A 16,303-nucleotide genomic window follows, 5' to 3' on the forward strand; every position below is an offset into this window, starting at 1 on the left:
GCGCACTATCCCGAAGTGTGAAGTGGCGGGAGCACCGTGCACACGTTATTGTCACAGCGAACCATCGCCCTTCCCCGTCCTTTCCCATCAGTTCATGACCGAACGCGAATTATAGCTTTTTGTTGTTTTGTTGTTGTTGTTGAACTATAAGCTAGCATGTAAAGCGGCATTAAACTGTTGTTACACATACGAAGCGCTCATTAACTTAACATTACACATCGCTTGTGTTACAGAGACATCGAAAAAAATTTGCTGGGACAATGGCACGTGGTACTACAGCCAAGAGTATGGCAAGGAGTACACCTTCTATGACTGCGGTTCACTAGAGGTTTGTCCCACTTCAAGCTAGTATACTTATGTGTGCATGTCACACGCTGGGATAAATTGATCACATGGATCACAGACTTATGGATACCACGTCGGTTCTTCGTCCTTGTGTATTTCACGCGCTGTTCACGTCACTACGCTTTCTACCGGTCTTGTAATGTGGCACGTGTGAGTGAAGAACAAAAAATTTGGAATTCGTAAATAAACTTGAAATGTGCGCTTAAAAGCCGCTGTGTCCACCTTCGAAATAGTATCCTGATAGGAGGTTGTTATAGTCCTAAAGGTTTACACTCTGTACATGCGCTCGATATGCATGGGAGTGAGAGTGAGTGAGTGAGTGAGTGAGTGAGTGAGTGAGTGAGTGAGTGAGTGAGTGAGTGAGTGAGTGAGTGAGTGAGTGAGTGAGTGAGTGAGTGAGTGAGTGAGTGAGTGAGTGAGTGAGTGAGTGAGTGAGTGAGTGAGTGAGTGAGTGAGTGAGTGAGTGAGTGAGTGAGTTAGTGAGTGAGTGAGTGAGTGAGTGAGTGAGTGAGCGAGTGAGTGAGCGAGCGAGTGAGTGAGTGAGTGAGTGAGTGAGTGAGTGAGTGAGTGAGTGAGTGAGTGAGTGAGTGAGTGAGTGAGTGAGTGAGTGAGTGAGTGAGTGAGTGAGTGAGTGAGTGAGTGAGTGAGTGAGTGAGTGAGTGAGTGAGTGAGAAGCAAGCAACCCAAGGTTATAAACGCGACAGAAGCGTTAGCAAGGGGAAGTTATGTTTTCTAGTGTGATAAATTGTTAAGGATAGAGTTGATAAAATGAGCCCAACAAGAATGAGCGTGAAAATTCCATTAATCATAAATTAACTTAAAGTAGTCGATAGGCATCTATTAAACTCTTTATCAATTCATGCGATGTGGTGTGGCTTGAGAAATGACCCTCCTTCGTCTATTGCCGTTTTATGCGGAAGCTAAGGCCTGCGTATTACGAAACGGCACAAGCAGACTGGCTCCATCACCTAAACAGGACTGATGCGTTTAGCACGTCGTTATCAAATGTCGTCTGAGCGAGCGCATCTGAGTAGACGCGCTCGCTTAGAAGCGGTCGCAAAGCCACTCTTTGTAATCTGTTAGAGAGCCCAAGTGGGGGTCAAGCTTGTTTTTTCTTTCTCTCACTTTTATACCTCCTGTTTAACATGCACATCGGTGGGCTTGGTATTGCAGTATCATCGTTCCATGACCATCTTCTCCATCGTGCTTCACTCCCTGTCTGTCGTCGTCCTCGTCCCGGCCATCGTCATCTTTTCCGTCTACAAGTACGTAACACTATTTCGTTTCTTTTTTCTTTTCTTTTTGCATGGTTCTGCGCTCAAGCTTGAACAGCTGGTGCAATACGGGGAAGATCGTCAAGTTAGGTTTAATTTGTCTCAAGAGTAACAAGCAAATGACCGTTTTAGCAACCTTTGTAGCCTAGTGAAGATGACCTAAGATAATCCAAAATAGTACATTATGCCGGATTAAGGTGTAATGTTATGCTTAAGCCTCTTTTTTTATTTATTTATTTTTATTTGTAACGGCTGTTGGCCGAAGGCCGTTACAGTGTGGTTGTAAGACAATATATGCGAGGCAGCAATGCTGCCGCAGTCAAGAACACACATGGGAGGCAGCTGCACAATAAAAGGCACGATACAAGCAAGAAGAAGGATAGAGAAAACTGCATCATGGTGTCATCAGCATTTCCACAGCCCCTGGATGAAACAGATGTAATACAACCAGGAACATGTTTTCATTATAGACAAAGAGTGTCATTAAAGAAGCGAGCGTTAAGCATTAGAAGAAGCGAGCGAGCTTGCCGACGACTTTTAAATGCGCCCGTTGCGCTCCTCGCGCCATCTCGCTGGTAATGAAGAAACGCTTATAAGCGCCTGCCGTCTCCGAGTCCTGCCAGCGGTAAAGGGTGTGTATATAACGCTAGCGGTTAGCTACCTGAACGATCTGCGCTTTGTGGCCTAGTGGTTAGCGCCACGCGCTGCAGAGAGAGAGGTCGCTGGTTCGATTCCGCGCTTCGGAAGCATTTTTCTGAATTTTTTTTCTTTGGTACTTTTATATATATATATATATATATATATATATATATATATATATATATATATATATATATATATAATACATATACGGTGCATGACGGCGGCGGCAAAAACCAGCCGAGACTGTCCATATAATTGCTATCGCAATAAAAGTACAAGTTGGCACCATGGGCAGCTTCAGCAGTAAAACAAATCTTTTGGTTTAGGCAGGTGTTTTCAGTGTGTGTCGAAGCAATTGGTAAGGCTTGAAAGTCACAACAAGATCACTGTTTTTCACTACGCTTTCTTCCAGAGACAGTTTGAATTCCTTTGATGTATTCATTGTAGCCACAAACCGCTATTGCTAAAGCAAATATTTTCAGTAGCGGTTATGCCCAAGTGACAACATACTTAAGGGGTACTCTTTTCTGTTTCGCAAGAGTGAAATAAGGTTATACAGTAGTGGAAACCAAGCAAACAGTTTTTTTAAATGCGAAGCATTTCTTAGCGAACTTGTGCTAGTTTGAGCGTATCTATCTATCTATCTATCTATCTATCTATCTATCTATCTATCTATCTATCTATCTATCTATCTATCTATCTATCTATCTATCTATCTATCTATCTATCTATCTATCTATCTAGCCGCCTACGACTTTGTGCTCTCCTGGCCGTTTCGTTAATCGGATGTATACCAAAATTGGTAGGGAATAACATGACCGTATTACGAACATAAATGACAGGTCATAACATGAAAATCATGACATGCATGTCATGAACAGCATGACTTACATTCCACGGCCTTGGGGCTCTTGCGGCCATTCCGTTAATTTCATATATACCAAAGCTGGTATAACGTGACAAGAGCTCTTGGCGAACATAATGACAGGTCGTAACGTGCAAATCATGACACGGATGTCATGAGCGGCATGATTGACATGACATGGTCTCGGGGCGCTCGCGGCCGTTTAAATGAATGAATATATACGAAAACTGGTATGACGCGACATTTCGACATGACGAACATAACTGACACGTCGTAACATGAAAATCATGACACGCGTGTCATGCACGTCATGATTTACATGCCACGCTCATGACGCACTCGCGGCCGTTTCGCTAAGTTGATATACACCAAAATTGGTATTGCGCGATGTGACTGTACGAAGGACATGAATACCAGGTGGTAACATGAAAACCATGACATGCATGTCATGTATGTCATGATTTACATGCCACGCTCATGGTGCATTCGCGGACGTTTCGCTGGCTTGATATACACCAAAATTGGTATTGCGCCATGTGACTGTATGAAGAACATGAATAACAGGTGGTAACATGAAAACCATGACATGCATGTCATGTATGTCATGATTTGCATGCCACGCTCATGACGCACTCGCGGCCGTTTCTCTAGGTTGATATACACCAAAATTGGTATTGCGCGACACGACTGTATGACGAACGTAAATTAGAGGTGGTAACATGAAAATCATGACACGCGTGTCATGCACGACATAATTTACATGCCACGCTCATGACGCACTCGCGGCCGTTTCGCTAGGTTGATATACACCAAAATTAGTATTGCGCGAGTTGACTGTACCAAGAACATGAATAACAGGTGGTAACATGAAAACCATGACATACATGTCATGATTTACGTGCCACGCTCATGGTGCATTGGCGGCCGTTTCGCGGGCTCGATATACACCAAAATTGGTATTGCGCGACGCGACTGTATGAAGAACGTAAATTAGAGGTGGTAACATGAAAATCATTACATGCGTGTCATGTACGACATGATTTACATGGCACGCTCATGGTGCGCTCGCGGCCGTTTCGCTAGATTGATATGCACCAAAATTGGTATTGCGCAATGTGACTGTATCAAGAACATGAATAACAGGTGGTAACATGAAAAGCATGACATACATGTAATGATTTACAGGCCACGCTCATGGTGCATTCGAGGACGTTTTACTAGCTTGATATACGCCAAAATTGGTATTGCGCGACGCGCCTGTATGACGAACGTAAATGAGAGGTGGTAACATGAAAATCGTGACAGGCAAGTCATGTGCGCCATGATTTACATGCCACGCTCATGATGCGCTCGCGGCTGTTTCGCTCGCTTGATATACACCAAAATTGGTATTGCGCAACGTGCCTGTATGACAAACATAGATGACAGGTGATAACTTTGAAATTATGATATGCATATCATTTACGGCATGATTTACATGCAACGCTCATTGTCCGATCGCGGCCGTTTCGCTAGCTTGATATACACCAAAATTGGCATTGCGTGACGCGAATGCATGCCGAACGTAAATAACAGGTGGTAACATGAAAACCATGACGTGCATGTCATGTATGGCATGATTTACATGCCCCGCTCATGGTGGACTCGCGGCCATTTCGCTCGTTTGATATACACCAAAATTGGTATTGTGCGATGTGACTGTATGACGAACATAAATGACAGGTCCTAACATGCGAATTATGTTATGCATGTCATTTACGGTATGATTTACATGACACTGTTATGGTGCGCTTCCGGTCGTTTAGATAACTGGATATATACCAAAATTGGTATTGCAGGACAGGAGTGCGTGATGAACATAAATCACCAGTCATGCAGTGTATATACCAGAATATACGTTTCATTGGCATGGTATATACCATATTGTGCATGCACGCGTGCATGACAAACATGCGATATATGGTGAACTAGATGCCATGGCATGAATGATTCTATTAGGCTTAAAAATAAACAAAGCGATGTATGCAGCTCTTTGCTGGCTGCTTCGCATTACATCGATTCCCACAGTGCGTGGGATCTGCCGGATTTTTTTTTTTTTTGAAGTAATTACGTAACACCCAGAAGGCTATTTCGTTTCTAACAAGCCTATTTCGTGAGAAGGTACTTCGCACGGTGCTCCTGCAACATTTATAACTCTGTATTTCCTGTCACCGACCCAAAATTGTTGGTGAAAAAATCGATACCCGTAGACGTCAATGTAAAAGAATGGAATTACCGTACTTGTGAGTGCCTGTACCAAACACGCAGCAAACACAAATAAGATGGCATAAGTTGTACTTCTTGTCGTATTGGCAGGCAACTCCAGGTTCACCGCATCTCCTTGCACAAGAACTTCTGCGTCGCCATGGTGCTGTACGACATCAGCGTCATCCTCGTAGACTCGGTCTTCATCCTGGACCACGTAAACGAGGAGAAGAACATTCGCGTCAACCAGAATCCGGTACGGCCACGTAGTTTCTTTTACATCCGAACATATGCGTCTATATACATCACTGCGTATCTGTGGCTCTACTCAAGGGGCCTTAGTCGTTACGACTAAGGGACCTTAGGCGCATGTTACGAACGTGAATCGCGATGCGAGAATCAGAGTAGCCCTTCTAAAACGTATAGTTAAGACTAAATGCAGATTAGCCAGTAAAGCTGATACGGCATATGCACACTTGTAACGTTTCAAAACTAGTTAGAACACTTTCCGAAGAGCCTGTGTGAAGTGCCACACAGCGTGCTATCACTGTGAACGCTTTACTTTGGAAGACTCCCCCACCCAGTCCAAGTGAGTGTCACTGCCTACTGTCAATGACAAATACTCAAAAAATTGAACTTATAATCCATATGAAATCCCGGTTTGTCATTGTCTCTTTCGCATCTTTTTTAACGCAGAACCTGTGCAAGGTGCTGTACACACTCTCACGCTATTTCCGGCTGTGCCAGTACGCATGGATGTTCTGCGAAGGCTTCTACCTGCACAAGCTGATCGCATCTGCATTTGCCGAGCAGAAGTCACTGCTAATTTTCTACGTCGTGGGATGGGGTAAGAATACACACCAAAGATTTGTAGTGACTCTTTGTTCGTTTGTTTGTTTGTTTTTGTTTGTTTGTTTGTTTGTTTGTTTGTTTGTTTGTTTGTTTGTTTGTTTGTTTGCAAGTTCTCATTGTTTTGTATTGTGCCCACAGAGGCACAGAAATAAAATTTAGTTATCTGCATTATGTACAGTCATGATAACATAAGAGTCCATGCAACGTGCAAAAAAAAGTGATTTTGCATCTAGATTGCAGCATTTGTTTTCTGAAATACAAACCTATATTGAAGAGGAAAAATTCTAGTTAGCGGACACGGTCATTGGAATGGTTCAATGGTCTATGAATCAACGTTAGAGAGAGAGAGAGAAAGCTCTTTAATGAAAGACAGAGAATTCAGCCGGCGTACCTAAAGGCGCCTACATGCTACTCTGTATAGGGGAGGGGAGTGAGGACAGAAAGGCCCTAGGAGGCCCTGACGTCAGCATCATTACGTTGTGACATGTACATACCACGATCATATTATCTTCTTTTTTTTTCTCAACGTTAGAAGTAGACAAATCAGATAGAAATAAACTCGCAGAAAATAATTTAGTTTTGATCCTAGTTCATTATTCTCAAAAGTCACGGCTTCACGACTGCTCGATGAGATCATTTATATCTTACGGCCTTATGAATAGCTAACGGATGCGTTTAATTGACCGATATTGCAGCTAATAAACTTCACTAGCTTGTACTTTTAATTTAAAGCGACGATAATTCAAACGAAATTCGGCGACAAAGAAAGTAGTTAAACTTAGAACGTGTACCATGGCGCTTACATCGACGATTTATCATGCTGCTTACCCCGCTGCCTATATCCATCCCGCTAAATGGGACCGCCATCCCTTCAACTAACACATGTCCACAGTAATCCTAACGTACACTCAGCATTGCTTTGAAATTAGGCACTCTGTAGTGCATAAAGGAGCCGTACTTAAAGCGACTTCAGGAACTGTAAAACTCATTGTGCCTAATAATCGCTACACTGTAACAAGTATTCGTTGTAGCGAAGTCGAGGAATGAAGAATAGCCAGCCTAACCAAAAGATAGTGTTAAGATATTGAATCTCTTAACAAGACGTGGAGAACTCGGCGACGATCAGATTTCCGGAGTTGGGCGGGCCGAGATTACTTTCGTAAACGTTGCCTAATCTCCAACGTCGGACGTCTCCTCTCACCTCCCAACATCGATCGCAAATCTAGCGCGGTTGCTGCTGTTATCTGCGAGGTACTTCGACTACGTACCCCTTATTCGTCTTTATTGAGATCTATGTATTCGCGTTTCCGCACAACCATGTCCCCATCCGTCAACAGTGCCATCTTCATCCGCTTCTCCCATGTTACTTGCGGCCTTACATTTCTCTGCTCTTATATACTTGAACACCGCCGTACACTGTCTGCAAACCAAACGTCGTTGATCACACTCTGTCACCGACATAAAAAACCAAACCCAAACCACTTTAACGCTACTCCTCTCGTCATCGTCTGCCTAACCACCAGTCCCCATTTCACTTCTTTTGTTGGCCAAAACGTTTCGATTTCTTCTTTTTTGTTGCTGCTGCTGCCTTTAAAGATCGATCATCTGATCACACATTTTCCTATCGGAACCCACGATAAAGCGTTGCGCAAGTCTCGCGGAAATAGTTCGGTTTAGAGACGACGAGCTCCGGCTTCGATAATGCGCTTTAACTTGGCCCGGCTAGTTCCTTTGCTTTCTCTCTTTTTTTATTTTTTTGGTACAGCATAGCAGGCTGCAGATATCCCTTACTTAACTCCCAGCCTTTCGTTTTGATTTTTTGTCATGCAATATGTTCGTTTCCTGGCTAACACAGTTGGAGATGGTGGATCGGAAATGTCAATTTCCTTGTTGATAACACCGAAGAAACTGAAAACTTAGCGTCAAAGAGACGAAGAATCCTTTGCGTCAAAAGACTCATAAAAGTGTCTTCAAAGTCTGTTGACGCCTGCTGAGATATTCCCTAGCGATCAACAAAAAGAGTTACATTAGCTAAAGTCGCGCAGAAGTATGCAAGGTAAATGGTGGACATTTCAGCCCACTTTGGCTCGCTTATTCATGATTTGTCAGTTTTGTCCCATATAAAAGTGGTTAGATGTTGTTACACAAAACTTTTTGTTAGGGACAACAACGTTGTATGGGTCAGTTCGTCAACAACCTTCATGAGGGGCCTATGCAGTAAATTAATTAGAAAAGCGGTAATGAACACGCCGCGTGATTGTACCACCCTAATCTGTGTTTTGCATCCAATAAAAAAAATATGCGCATCATATCTCCGTGAATTGAACCGTGTGAACGAGGAAAGAATTGTGCCTGCGATGAAGTGACGTAAGCGTCGGTTGATTATTCCGCGGTTGTCAAAGACGCCGTTGAATTGTTTAGAGTGTTTGTTAAAGTCAAGTTACATGGTTACGTTACAAGGTCACTCGACCAACGTCTTGCGACATCGCCAATGGGGGACATAAATGTGTATAAAAGATAAAGGTACCGAACATAGAATGATAATGACAGATGTGTTTTTTTTTCTCGTCCAGGTTGCCCTGCCGTCTTCGTGAGCATCAGCGCCATCTTGCGAGCCGTACGGACGGGTCACCCGTAAGTAAAGTTCACCGGTATCCTGTTTTGCTTCACGGCAGCAGGGGTGCGATTCTTATATCGGCTCTAAAAATGAATCGTTTCAGTGTGCTCGCACGGTTGGTCAGGATCGCGCTTTTGGCAAAATAAGCGCTATCCTTACCAATCGTAAATATAGCCAATAAAGTCGCTCGCAACTGCTCTCTGCCATTGGCTAGCCTCCTTCGCTAACGATACGTGCAGCATCACGATTGGCGGAAATTTTCTCTTACGAACAATGCTGGCGTTAAGAGCTTTGTGTGAATACTGGTCCAGAAGGTGGGCATCACACCCAGGCACTTCATTTGTTTAAAAAATACAGTATAAAAATATGCAGTGGAATTTCACTCTTTTCCCTAAATGTGTAGAATCGTCAAAATAAACTGAATTATTTTTTTTCTTGCTCGTGTTTGGCCAGTTACAGTACGTTCGTTTTTCATTCCTTTCCAGAGAAGACTCCAGGTGAGTTCTCCAGAAAAGCATAAAACGTAGTCGCGTAAGCTCACATTGCTAACATGCTGCACGATGTGGCACGTGATCAGTTCGCATGCTCATTGTATTTTTTAACGCTGTTTCGATGTTTATCTGATGCTGGAATGACGCAGCAGCTAGTTCTAACAAAGTAATGCTCTTAACAATTGCATGATTCGATGTTACGGCTGCTTGGTTTGTGTAGCGCCGTGAAAAGCACTTCATGAGTGGGGCTTGGCAAATGTTCTGATGGGATCATATGGAGCACGCGTGCTAACAGGGGCGTAGCCAGAGGGGGGGGGGGGGGGGGGGGGGGTTCAACCCCCCCCCCCCCCCGAAGTTTTTCAGTTTTGCTTGCGTATATAGGCACGCACACATGCAAACGCGCGCACGAACATACATAAAGTATGGTTGAACCCCCCCCCCCTCTGAAAAAAATTTCTGGCTACGCCCCTGCGTGCTAATGCTGACGCTTGGTTTGTGCCTGGGCCAGCGACACTATGCACAACTTTTGATAGTAATCAGCATGGTAGCGACGCAAGTTTTAAGGAATATGTGCGATACGCTGCGCATATCCCGTAGTTACACTTTTTTTTATCCATCATTCGTTCATCTGGAAGCATATGGGCCGTCGCGCAAGATACAGAGCCATTTTCTGTTTCTTTTTATTGCAGAAGTTTCTCTTATTTTGTTAGTGCTTGTGAGCATCAAAATATGGCCCATGTTGCTAGCGTTAACAAGGCCTGAACAGAAAATGCTCGACTAAAAGCTGATTTAAAGAGCTGTTGAATACCGCCTGCCACGCCTACCACGCTGGCACGAACATCAGTTTGAATAGAAGTTCTGTGTATGGCTCCCTAAGGAAGCCACAGTTGCACATACCTCTTGCGTCGCTTCCCTGCCATTCGCCGAGCTCTGTCCCGTAGAACTCCAAGTTCTTGCAGTGAAGCCAACTCTACGTCTGTTTTTGCTGCATCCTGAATCGCGAATTCTTATAGTGCTCACGTCAACTCCCACGTGCATCTGCCGCATGACGTGCATGTTATGCGTATGAGCGCTGCTAGTAAAGTTGCACGTCAAGTCGCGTGTTGAAGTTCTGAGCATCAAATTACACCCGATATTCATGTCATTGTATTAGCTGAGTATTGCAAAATTTCGAACGCATGTCATTTCGCGTCACGCATGCGTGTAATTCATGTTTTATAATGCAGGTCATGTAATGCATGTAGTGTCCCTGTCATGGCGCGTTTAACGACGCCCTTGTGTGAACGAGATATAGATTTACCGATCAAGGTCATATTGAAAGACGGCGCATTTTCGCGCAGCTCTAGTTCACTTTGAGAGCTAAATGCATTAACTCTTGGTTTGAATAAACGCGTGCAGTCGAGGCAGATACGTGTTATCAATATCTAAAAAAATATCTTTTCAGCATTTACTGAGAAGTTTGTGTGCAGGCTACGTAACTTGATTGTTAAAATCGGCTGCTTCGCAATAGATAAATCATGAAATATAGGTGAGCGAGGTACACGATTTTTTAAGTAAGTTACGTAGTAAGCGCCTGTACATCGTAAACACATGTACACGTAGATTTCAACGAACGTAGACACCGCATGCTACCCATTCGCTGATGTATGGAAATGTACCACGGAAATATCTGATGCTAGAACACGTTTAACTGCGAGGCTGCGGTTATGCATGGGACGCTTGCCTCGCATATCCAGCTGATCATTGTGCCTGGCTTCGTTAAGCTCAGCCTGTCAGAGACATAACCCGCTTACGACCTCTGACGCATGGTATGCGACCTCTGCTGCACCGCCACCGTCGTTGCTGCAGTTGCTGGATGGACAACGTCGAAGGATATAACTGGATCACGCTGGCGCCGGGCCTCTTCTGTCTGTTCGTGAGTACATTCCATGTTCGTGGGGCCTTGAATACTACGCCATGGAGAAAAATAAAGAATATGTCTTACTCTTCCCGAAGATTTTTGACTTGCCACTTATATGACTCTATTTAAAGATAAGCGTTAACTCTCTTTCGGGTACCACGGCTCTCCGACGAGGGTATATTGGTCTCCAAAGAGAGTTCGCGTGTCTCCTGAAAGAGAGTCGTATACGGGGCAAGTAAAGACTCACAAAAAAAAGGCAAAGGGCTCTCTTTTTGTTTTATTAGAGCGTCTGGTTTCTCTGCGCTTAAGGAAAACTGCGAGTTTGCATCTGTGCATTAAAGTGCCAGGTCGAGAAAACAAGATTGCAGGAAAACGAGACTAAATGACAAAAAAATGACATAACGAGGACGAGCGGAACAGGAGCCTCGCACCAAAAGACTAACGGAAACTCATAATATATGTGCGATCGTAACGCTACGGAGGCTTTCACTTTGTAAGAATCGTAACAAAGCTAACTGGTATACGTACTTTTGATGCATGCAACTAAGCTTTTCCAGCACTGTCTGGTCTCCTATCAAACACTTTGTGCGCAGACCAGCATGTAAACTCTTTATTTGTAGAAGAAATTGTATAGAGCGGGTCATATTGTATTGTGAGATTTTGTTCATTATCTTATTTCACTGTAACCCCCCTTACTCAATGCCTTCGGGCATGTAAGGTATTTTCAATAAATAAATAAATAAATAAATAAATAAATAAATAAATAAATAAATAAATAAATAAATAAACTCCAGCATTCTTGCTCATCCATATGAAGCTGAGTGCACCGTTGTAAGTTACAGCGTCTGGTGCGTAACATCAAAAATTAAACGACCCTGTCAAAATGACATAACAATGTCAGTTGCGTAGCCCTCATACTTTGTAGACAAGTACAAGCTCGAATCTCACGTCTTCCGCAGCTGAGGACTGGTACTCAGTCCAGGTAACTCCGACATTTTATTGTGTACCAGAGCAAAGTAAGCACAGTCACACTGCATGTAACAACCCAATTAGGCCTTCTATATACTCGTTGACAGGAGCGGCGTAGTTACGGGCGTATCTACGTGCGAGCGCCGGCGCCCGTTCGTTTCTAGCACGGCGAACTCGGGCGTTACTTCCTGGAGTTGCAGGTTACTTACGCGCGTCTAACTCGAAAACGTGTGGAGTGCATTTCTCTGTGCTAACCACGCGCAAGCTTCTGTACGCCCCTGCGTGGCTGTCCAGCTGTCTTTGCCCGTGAGTTGGGGTAAATAATTATATGCTTACTTCCCTTACCAACACCATAGCGAGCTACATAGCCAACTTCCTGGCGCGAAATAAAACACGTTAACGCAGAGCTCGGGCGATAAGTCTTCGCTGCCGCCGTGTTATTGTGTCCTCTTCGCTACAATGACTCGGGTGACAGTTTAGATGTTCCGCATGTTTGCACTTGCACGCCTGGCACGCACATTCTTGGCTCTTACTTGATTAGAGACGCTCGGCGCAAACTGCGATCTTGCTAGGGCACTCGGATAAAGCCCTAGCGCTCGTCGTAGCAAGTATAAAATGAAGAAGTTAATGCGAAGGTAGAGTAAGTAAGTGGAATAGCGCAGACAGGGACGGAGTAAGCAATACGACACGAAGTGTGCGCTTTTTCTTGTGTAAGTGTGCGTCCCTGTCTTAAGTATGCGCTATCCCACTTTTTGTGCAACAACAGACGCAAGCCGCTATTCTTGAAAAGATTACCGAATGCGAAGTAGTATGTTACCTACATTTACGAAAGGAGGAATACACAGTGATAAGCTTTGTGCTGTCATTACGTCGGAATAACGAATGACCACCATTTTTTTTAGTGAAGAGCCTTTTAACCTTTATCTCCGATACGTGGGCAAGAACTCTCAGAGTGGATACTCCACCGACTATACTTCTGAAAACATCTTAGTTTCCGGGGGAAATTATTGATTGCCGTTTTAGTGAAGGGTGACAGCGAATAGTGACGTAATCTACGCACTATGTCAACGAATGTTAAAACAACGTCAATACACACGCTTCCAAACGGTGCTTGGCAGGACCACCTCGCCATACTAAAACCATTTCTGACGAGTCGCTTTACTGTTTGCTTTAAAATGCATCTCTGCAAAAACCATCAAGTGAAGGCGTTTGATGCTACAGTAACGGTATTCTGGAAATATTCGAGCATTTGTTGAAATAAGTAGTATATCATAACAGAAAATGAACAAGCGCACAATATTAACATTTGAGCTGAATGCGGAGGTCATCATAACGTCAGCCAGCGAAAGCTCTTTCTACTCAGAGTCCTGGAAATTCACCGCGAGTATTTCGCGCGCGTTTCCATTTCTAGTGGGCTTTTATGCAATGGTCTACAAGGGGGTTCGGAAGCATACGTAATTCGTAATAAAAAAAGCAAATTGTGGCTTTTAAACGTTGCTCTGATTGTGGTCGTCGTGTGGTTTGTGATTATTCTCTCTTTTACAGGCCAACTTTATTTTTCTGTGCAACATCATCCGCGTACTTGTCACCAAGTTGAGGAGCACCCATGCCAACGAGCCAAGCCAATTTCGGTAGGCTGTTATGTTCTGTACAGTGGATGTTTAGTCTTTGCCTGCAATGGCGTTCTGCCGCTCTCAGTGGCAGTTGCCAGCCTGCTCACTCCCTATTTCGTCTTGGTCTTTTGTATGTATGTTTTGCGTTGATATGTTTCATATCAAATAAAAAAAGCAGTAGTAATGATACTAATAACAACAGTAATAGTAAACCGAACACCTGTCGCTAGTCGGGGTGATCTCCGAGCTTTCGCTTTCCCTGATTTTTTAGGGGCGAAGCTCCTTATAGCATCACCTGGTCGCTCGTCGCTCCATGCAGCGTGTCCCCGCCGTCGCGTCTCCCGTATCATTCAATAGATGGCGCTATCCCATAGAGATGCATGCAAACTGCAGTTGGGTGACGATATACTAGATGGCGCTGTCCCATATAGATGTATGCAATATGTGTGCAAAAAAAGAAAAAAAAAGCAGCGGCACCCTGCACGCTAGATGGCGTGCAGTAATCAAAGCGGCGTTTCGCTTTGATTGCTGCTGGGCCAAACCACTGAACATTTCACGGTGCAACCTTGATTGCTTCAGGAGCTTCGCCCAAGCTCTTCATCATTCACCCGTGGATATGCTGTAATTTCTTTTCTTTCTACCTCATTGTGTAAGAAATTCAAGCTACCTTGCATGAAGCATACATATATCTCAGATTAAGCACTGGCGTAGCCAGGCAGGGAGGGGGTTGGAGGGTCAACCTCTACCCCCGGAATTTTTCCATTTTTTCATGTGTATAAACTGTATATAGGCCTACATATACACGTACACATACAAATGCACGCCCGAACATGCATGACTTATAGTTGAACCCCTCCCCCCCCCTCCCCTGGAAAAAACATTCTAGTACGCTACTGAACCTAAGCATTTAGAAACAACTTGGAAACAACAGTCAATGCCGAGAATTCCTCTAACGGAATTTTTACACCTCTAATATCACCCCGGTATCTCCTGAAAATTTCATACCGGCAACTATATGCGCATACATATGCACTTGCATTGTGCTGTGGTCGCATAAATTTTTCTCCGTCGCTATTTGTTGAATTTGTGATTCAAATGTCTCGAGGCGAACTTTTCTTGTTATATTCATGGACCGGACGCTCTAAGAAAGGCGAAGCAGTGTAACGCTTGTAGTAAATAGCAAATGAACAAAAACGCCCATATTTGGAGCGCAACCTATCAGAATTGCCACTGAACGTTTCAAGCAAGGTTATGACATATGCGGGGCACACCAGATGGCGCTGTATTTGAGGTCGCTACGACAACCTACAGAATGACTAGCGCCTTCGACAAAAACGAGCTATACCTATACCGTGGTTACAGAAATGAATTAAGCTGTACATCGCATCGCTAGATAGCATATGCTTATGTTTAATCAATCCCGCAGTGTAAATTAAATTGCCTGCGGTGCCTTCTCGACCCGTGGCAAGACAGCGGTTGCGCGATGCGCAACACCAAAGCGCTGTTGGTGTTCTTGAGAAACACTGGACTAAACCAAAGTTTGTGGATGACTTTTTTGTGTATGTGACTTTATGCGTATGTGACTGTACGTACCATGTGTGTGTATGTGATTCATTGTATATACCATAGCAATCACCCGACACCCGGAGTAGCAAGCCAGGCGACAAACCAGGCTAACCTCTCCGGGATTTTCATTAAAGATTATTATCTCTCTCGTAAATAATTGCGTGAATTATTTGTGCAGTTACCTAAAGCGTAATTACGTAAATAAGATTCACTGGTCGGCACTTGTCATTCATTAGTTATTTAAAGCAAAGAGCGGATCACCAACCTAAACCCGCTTTCAGACAAAACACACCGAAGCCACCACCACAGGGCATGAACCAATAAGCCGTGAAAAATGCTGACAGTTTTCGCCGCGCTGCAATCTGAGGCAATATTTATTACGCCGTAGTGACATTTCGCCCGGAAACGGCACCGCAAAGGCAAGATGCAGCCGTTAACATCATGCTCATAAAAAATGAAATGCCATTACTGATAAATTTTTTGTGTGCCTATGACATCGCTGCGCGTGGCTGCAGCATGTCGCTATGTACGGGGATTAGTAAGTTACCCATGCTGACTGCCCTTAATTAAGCGCTTCTTATTGCTTCCTCCAGTACCTAATTATTTATTTGCATTACTGTTCTGCAGGAAAGCCGTACGAGCTGTGCTGGTGCTGTTCCCATTGTTCGGCATGCATTTCCTCATGACTGTGTACCGCAGCCCATCCAACTGCGGTGCTTGGGAGGTTTATCAGTACATCAGCAAAGCGTCAGATGGCCTGCAGGCAAGACAAATATTCCAATACCTTCAAACCCGGTGCTCGCCTATGCTACTTTTATTTTGTGAGATCCGCTCCCCCGATCAAGCAGTAAATTAAGGCGCATGAATGTTTTATTAAGGCAATTTTGACGTTTTGTCTGTTGTTCTAGATAGAAAAACAAAACAA

General features: G+C 44.0%; 1 protein-coding gene across 1 annotated transcript in view; it reads left to right on the forward strand.

Annotated features, from left to right (window-relative positions):
- The window catches only part of LOC119386115 (calcitonin gene-related peptide type 1 receptor-like), a 37,966-nt gene extending 21,732 nt beyond the window's left edge, over positions 1–16,234 (forward strand). The window contains exons 6-13 of the mRNA XM_049414223.1: positions 234–328; positions 1,519–1,610; positions 5,482–5,626; positions 6,067–6,217; positions 8,796–8,856; positions 11,179–11,245; positions 13,745–13,830; positions 16,006–16,234. Coding sequence (XP_049270180.1) covers positions 234–328; positions 1,519–1,610; positions 5,482–5,626; positions 6,067–6,217; positions 8,796–8,856; positions 11,179–11,245; positions 13,745–13,830; positions 16,006–16,234 — 926 coding nt within the window. The remainder of the gene's footprint in view (positions 1–233; positions 329–1,518; positions 1,611–5,481; positions 5,627–6,066; positions 6,218–8,795; positions 8,857–11,178; positions 11,246–13,744; positions 13,831–16,005) is intronic.
- Positions 16,235–16,303: the final 69 nt, after the last annotated feature.

Source organism: Rhipicephalus sanguineus, chromosome 3 (genome assembly GCF_013339695.2).
Source record: "Rhipicephalus sanguineus isolate Rsan-2018 chromosome 3, BIME_Rsan_1.4, whole genome shotgun sequence".
Lineage (NCBI taxonomy): Eukaryota > Metazoa > Arthropoda > Arachnida > Ixodida > Ixodidae > Rhipicephalus > Rhipicephalus sanguineus.